At 48.9% G+C, this 7,228-nt stretch overlaps 1 protein-coding gene across 5 annotated transcripts in view; it reads left to right on the forward strand.

Moving 5' to 3' along the window:
* PHF12 (PHD finger protein 12) overlaps positions 1-5,143 on the forward strand; it is a 56,550-nt gene extending 51,407 nt beyond the window's left edge. For 4 of the 5 annotated variants that reach the window (XM_083379669.1, XM_083379670.1, XM_083379671.1 and 1 more), the window contains exon 15: positions 3,797-5,143. In XM_083379669.1, coding sequence (XP_083235795.1) covers positions 3,797-4,152 — 356 coding nt within the window. In that variant the 3' untranslated portion in view covers positions 4,153-5,143. The remainder of the gene's footprint in view (positions 1-3,796) is intronic. The other variant, XM_083379673.1, reaches the window with a different exon arrangement.
* Positions 5,144-7,228: the final 2,085 nt, after the last annotated feature.

Here is a 7,228-nt window from a genome sequence, read left to right on the forward strand (position 1 = left end):
GAAAGAGGATTAGGAATGTTTGCTCAGTTACAGAGAGTCCTTGACTTATGACCCCAGTTGAGCCCAACATGTCTGTGGCTTAAGCAAGCCAGTTGTTAAGTGAGTTTCCTCCATTTTATGACCTTTCTCGCCGCAACTGTTTAGTGAATCCCTGCAGCGGTTAAGTTAGTCACACGGTTGTTAAGTGAATCCGACTTCCCCATTGGCTTTGCTTGTTGGACGGTCACAAAAGGGGATCACGTGACCCCAGGGACTTTGCGATCGTCATAAATGTGAGTCAGTCGCCATGCACCTGAATTTGGATCGCGTGACCACGGGGATGCTGCGACGGTCGTAAGTGTGAAAAACGGTCCTACGCCACTTTTATTCAGTGCCGTTGTAACTTCAAACGGTCGCTAAACAAATGGTTGTAAGTCGAGGACTCCCTCTGCCCGACACCTTGCTACTCCTCTTTGTGGGATGGCAGCCGTAGTTACCCAAGAACAAGTGTGGGCAGGAGGCCTTATTTGTTGGTTAATAAAATTGGCAGTCTGCACGAAGGACGCTGGGCTCCTCCTGTTTTTGTTGTTGTTGTTGCCAAAGTGATTGATCAATCGATTGATCAAATTTGTGCAGCACCCATCTCACTGTTGGCCTTCTCAGCACCCCGAATGCTTTTCTTTTTAACCTGCAAAAAGGGCTGCCTGGTCCCCAGCCTTTCTCTGTTGCCGCACCGGAGGAAAAGGGAAGGGGAAGCATTTAATGCGCACAGGCATGCAAACGGGGTCACGAGCAGACGCACAACGCAGATGGGGTGGCGCTAGTGCCCACGTGACGCTCGCTAGCCCTGCCCTGTTTTCGCCGCACACAGCCCCGTTTAGGCCGTGCGGCGCCCCGCTTAGGCCGTGCGGTGCCCCCTTTAGGTTGTGTGGCACCCTGTTTAGGTCATGCAGAATCCCATTTAGGTTGTGTGGTGCCCCGTTTAGGTTGTGTGCTGCCCCCTTTAGGCTGTGTGGTGCCCCGTTTAGGTTGTGCGGTGCCCCCTTTAGGTTGTGTGCTGCCCCCTGTAGGCCGTGTGGTGCCTCATTTAGGTTGTGTGATGCCCTGTTAGGTTGTGTGGCGCCCCCTATAGGTCGTGTGGTGCCCCCTATAGGTTGTGCGGCGCCCTGTGCCCCCTTTAGGCTGTGTGGCGCCCCGTTTAGGCCGTGTGGCACCCCATTTAGGTTGTGCCGCACCCCTTTTAGGCAGTGCGGTGCCCCCTTTAGGTTGTGCGGTGCCCCACTTAGGCCGTGCAGCCGTGGCGCTGTCACAAGTGGGATTGAGTGCGTGCACCCACTTGCACACACTGGCCAACCTGTCCTGCGGCCCGGTGGCTGGTAGGCCACAGTCCGTAGTGGTCCTCGACCCACAGGTTGGAGACCCCTGATCTGCCCCCAAATTTCCTTGGAATTGTAATGATGCAGACTGTCCGGTTTTTGGAGATTTATGACTAGAGGTCCCCCGTACCCCCCAATTAGCCCATACCCAGAGAAGTTGGTGTCCTTAAGCCCTTCCCCCCCCCCCCTCCGCAGCCCTGGGGAAAAATCCATCCCATAGTCTTGGTCCTGACCCTCCCCTGTCACCCTCTCTACGAGGTTAGTCTTTTATGGGCATCTCTGGAGATACCTCTTTATGGGCATTTTTCAAACCGTCCCTGAATTTCACTTCTGCTTCCTCCTCGTTCTTTCTGACACACAAATCTTCCCTTGTGAGGCTCGGAACATTTGTGTGTGTGACTGTGCGTAATGTGTAGGCGAGGCATCGTTGTCAAGCCAGGAATGCAAATTTCACCAACTTTATTGAATGTATTGATTTAGGAATTGCACAGAATTGCAATTGCACAGAAGGGAAAGGCTGGGTCCTCTCTTAAACCACAGAAAAGGGGTGCGGTGTGTGTGTGTGTCTTTAAATCCATTTCTCCATTGTCGGAGGATTCCCCAAAGATTATTAAAAAAAATACAGATAGTCCTCAACTTACGGCCACAATTGAGCCCCAGATTTCTGTTGCTAAGATGACATATTTGCCAAGTGAATTTTGCGCCCTTTCTAGCCACCGTCGTTAAATGAATCGCTGCAGTTGCTCAGTTAGTCACAGGGTCGTTACGTGAATCTGACTTTGATTGTCAGGAGGTCGCCAAAGGGGAATCGCGTGGCTTCAGGACACAGCCACCGTCATAAATATGAGTCCGTTGCCAAGCGTCCAGATTTTGACCCCGTCGTGTGAAAAACAGCCGCAAGTGGCTTTTTGCAGTGCCGTTGTGGTTTCGAACGGTCACTAAATGAGCAGTTGTAAGGCGAGGACTGGCTGTAGTGCAAGATTGCAGCTAATTTTGAAAGAAGATTGAGTTTGCACACAGGCAGCCCTCGGCTTACATCCGTTCATTAAGTGGAGGGGTCCCCAAACTTGCCCACTTTAAGGCTGGTGGACTTCAACTCCCAGAATTCCTCAGCCAGCTGGCTGAGGAATTCTGGGAGTTGAAGTCCACCAGCCTTAAAGTGGGCAAGTTTGGGGACCCCTGATTTAGTGACTGTTCAAAGTTACACAACATTGAAAAAAGCGACTCATGTCTTATTTTTCATGCTTATGAAAAGTGTCCCCGTGTTCATGTGATCAAAATTAGGACGCTCTGCAACTGACTCGTACTTACGACGGTTGCGGCATCCTGGGGTTCTGTGGCCACCCTTTGTGGCTTTTCCCGCCAACTTCCAACAAGCAAAGATGATGGAAAGCCAGATTCCGATAACGAGTATCCCTTTAATGACAGACTCACTTAGTGACTAGCAACTGCCGTGATTCACTTAACAAGTGTGGCAAAAGCGTCGTAAAATGGGGTCATGGTTCTCTCAACAGCCGCCTTGCTTAGCAGAGGCAGTATTTGTTTTTTATTGTTTGGTGTTATTGTAATTTTACTTTTTAAATTTAATTCTGTTTATTTTTCTGTTTTTTATTTTATTATATAATTTTTTATCTTACATCACTTTATTTTTTATTTATTTCATTTCATTTCATTATTTTATTATATTTCATTTCACTTTACCATTTTATTATTTATTTTATTATTTTATTTCGTTTCACTTCATTTTCACTTTACTATTTTATTTCATTTCATTTCACTTTACTATTTTATTCTTTATTTTTGTTTTATTATTTTATTTTATTTCATTTCCTTTCGCTCTACTATTTTATTATTTATTTATTTTATTTTATTATTTTATTTTATTTCGTTTCATTTCCTTTCACTTTACTATTTTGTTATTCTTTATTCTTTATTATTATATGTTTGCCCTGTTCACCGCCCTGAGTCCTTCGGGAGAAGGGCGGTATACAAATAAAATAATTATTATTATTATTATTATTATTATTATTATTATTATTATTATTATTATTATTATTATTATTATTATTATTATTATTATTTCATTTTATTTTTAATATTTATGTTTTTAATACAAATTTTTAATTTGTATTTTTATTTTTTGTATTCTTTTTTTATTGTGTATTGCCCTGTTCACCGCCCTGAGTCCTCCGGGAGAAGGGCGGTATACAAATTAAATTATTAAATTAAATTAAATTAAATTTTATTATTTTATTTGTCAAATGTATTGGCCACCCATCTCAGCGTGCGCATGAGCAATCCTGGGCTGCACTGTGGCCGTAAGACGAGGACTGCCCGCACTTAAAGGGGGTGCAAACCGGGTGTGTGTGTGTGTGTGTGTGTGCTTCTGGGGCGCCAGCCTCTCCCCCTTGGCCTCCATCCTCTGCCTCTTCTCCCTCCAGAGCGCCACAAGAGCCGGAAGCCGCCGGAGGAAGAGCTGCCCGCCCAACCGCCCGTCGGAGAGCCCGTCGCCATGCGCGCCCAGGCCCAGGGCCAGCCCCATCCGCCCTGCGGCTGCCGGGCCAGCAGCTCCAGCCTGATCGGGGGCAGCGGGGCGGGCTGGGAGGGCACGGCCCTCCTGCACCACGGCAGCTACATCAAGCTGGGCTGCCTGCAGTTCGTCTTCAGCATCACGGAGTTTGCGACCAAACCGCCCAAGGGGGACACCTCGGCCTTAGCCCAGGAGACGGACCTGGAGGAGAAGCTGAGCCCCAAAGGCCACCAAGCTGCGGTGCTCCGGTCCAACTCAGTGCCATAGGAGCTTTGGGGGCAGCCCATCGGGGAGGGGGTGTCAGGGGGGGAGAAGCCCCTCCCCTCTTCTCCCCTGTACCAGAGACGCCCATTTGACACACACAACCCCCCCCCCGACCCCGTCTGTCCGCATTTTTTTTTTGTTTTGTTTTTTTCCCTACCTGGGGCGGGGCGCAGACTTTGGACGCCCTTTGCATGAAATGAAGAACTTTAAAAAAATTTTTATGGTTTGCTCAAGTTTTAGGGGCATTTGCACATATATTTGTACTATACATTTCATTTAAAAGACAAAAAGACAAAAAAGAGAGAGAGAGAGAGAGGGGAGAAGGGGAAAAAACACAAAGCAGAGGATACTGCCACCTGCGGAGGCTGTGCTGGGCGGAGGGGGGGGCGGCCGGCGGGGTCGTGGCCCACGGCAAGCGCTCCCTCGCCGTTGTAAAATAATCAAAAACTTCTTCTATTTTGTGCCAGTGACAATAGCTTTTATATTGAAAAAAAAAAGAGAGAAATACAGTTTTCATACAGCAAAATCTATACAACTATCATTGTTTTATTTAATGTAAAGACACAACTCTTCCCACCCACCCACCCCCATGCCGGTGTTTTTTTGTCCCCCCCCTCCCCCGTGCCCACATCCTGTGCCCCTCCCCCCCAACCCACCCCCCACCCCCGTTTTCCGATGAGAAGTATTTTGGGCGCTGTGTAAATACATCAACTGACGGCATTTTTCAATGTTTTTTAAAGCTGTGTACAGTGGTACATGTGGTATGACGTTGCCTCCGGTTGTCTTAATTGTAGCAAAGCGTTTTTTTGTCGTGATCCTGTTTTTTCCTCCCTTTTGTTCCCAACGCTTTCCCCGTCCACCCTACCCCCTACCCCACCCCATCCATCCTGTTCTCTCAGCAGCTAAGTTCTAATGTACAGAAGTAATTGCAATGTTTTAGCTTTTACGGAAACTTTTTTCCTGTATTCTGTATATAAAACTAGAAAATACGGCACTCGCTGGCGTCCGCCTGTCTGTCGAGACCCCCCCACCCCACCCGACAAGGGGCCACACATCACTGCCCCTCACTCCTGCAGCCCGCCAGATTGCACCCCTCGTGATGACCCTTGCCCTGCTCGGCCCCAGCTCTTGTCACGAAACCCACCCACCCACCCACCCGGCATGACTTAGCGCCCAGGTGGCAGCTGCAAGCATCGCCACTACGTCTGCCCAGCAAGAGGGCCAGTAGGGCCCCCCCCATCCGAGGCTTTCTCGGGGCCCCTGTTTGCACCCCGAGGTGCTACCTTAACTCCCACCGTCCCCACACCTGTGTGTATTGTCTGGACGGTGCAGCACGATGGGCAGAGCAGTCGGAGAAGAACGGCCAAGTGGTTCCCCTTCGATCTTGGAAACGTTTCCTCCGCCATCCAGGGGGCACGAAGTCTGCATTAGGGCCAGGGGGTCCCCGACTTACAACTGCTGAGGGACGGTTCAAAGTTACAAGAGCACTGGGGGAAAAAAAAAGTCAAGTTTCCGCACACGGGATTGTGGCAGCATCGCGTGACTCAAAATTCGGACGCTCGGGGACTGTCTTGCATTTGCGACGGGCGCTGTGTCCCAGTGTCATGTGACACACACCCCCTTTTGCAACCTTCTGGCCAGCAAACTCAATGGGGGGGGAGCCTTATTCGCTTAGCAAACCTGTTGCTAACCGAACAAGTTAGTATTATGTCGTTCACTGGACAAGTGTGGCCACAAAGGCCGCTTAACAAACGTCCCACCAGCGACAAATGTTGAGGTCCATTGTGGGTCATAAGAGTTAGGACCACCTGTATTCTTTTAAGACTGCCAGTGCAGGATGGGACCCCGGGTAATCTTGCTGCTCTTGCAGCAACCGCTTGCAGCTTTCTACATGTCCACAGCATAGACTTTGTCCTTGCTCAGATCTGAATCCCCTGGTGCACGTTGTGGGAGTGATAAGACCGAAACAATAGTTCAGGGTAGCTAAGCAGCTTGCTTGTTTGCCTGGGCCAGGGGTAGGCAACCTCGGCTCTTTTATGACTCGTGGACTTCAACTCCCAGAATTCCTGAGTCAGCTGTGGGAAAAGACAGAGAGGAAGAGGAGGAGGATTGGTGCAGACTTGCAGACTTTTCATGACCCGCCTCGTGCGTGTACTGATGATGTTACCTACTTGGGTCCTGAAACATCTTTTTAATTCAGAGTTTTTCCTGGGGGGAGACTCTGCATTTCAATCCCGGTGGTTTTCCAACCTCAGCAACCTCCAATATATGGGTTCCAATTCCCAGAGGGTGAAGGGCATCATCAATGCATGGACAGGGAGCTGAAGCAAATCATCATCATCAATAGTTGGAAGGGACCTTGAGGGTCATCTAGTCCAACCCACTGCTCAGGCAGAAAACCCTATCCAGGAGTAGGCAACCTTGGCTCTTTTCTGACGTGAACTTCAACTCCCAGAATTCCTGAGCCAGCTGCTCAGGAATTCTGGGAGTTGAAGTCCACGAGTCATAAAAGAGCCAAGATTGCCTACCCCTGCCCTATACCCTTTCAGACAAATGGCTGTTCGGTCTCTTCTTAAAGACTTCTAGTGTTGGAGCATTCACAGCTTCTGGAAGCAAGGAGTTCCACTGGTTAATTGTCCTCACTGCCAGGAAATTCCTCCTTAGTTCTAGGTTGCTCCTCTCCTTGATCAGTTTCCATCCGTTGCTTCTTATCCTGCCTTCGGGCACTTTGGAGAATAGCTTGACTGCCTCTTCTTTGGGGCAGCCCGTGAGATACTGGAAGGCTGCCATCCTGTCCCGCCTCGTCCTTCTCTTCATTAAACTAGACATTCCCAATTCCAGCAACTGTTCCTTGTATGTTTGAGCCTCCAGTCCCCTGATCATCTTTGTTGCTCTTCTCTGCACTGTTTCCAGAATCTCATCATCTTTTTGACATCGTGGCGACCAAAACTGGATGCCGTATTCCAAGTGTGGCCTTACCAAGGCCTTGTAAAATGGTATTAACCCTTCACACAATCTTGATTCTATCCCTCTGTTAATGCAGCCTAGCACTGTGTTGGCTTTTTTTGGCAGCTGCCGC

Source organism: Vipera ursinii (genome assembly GCF_947247035.1).
Source record: "Vipera ursinii genome assembly, chromosome: 1".
Taxonomy (NCBI): Eukaryota; Metazoa; Chordata; class Lepidosauria; order Squamata; family Viperidae; genus Vipera; species Vipera ursinii.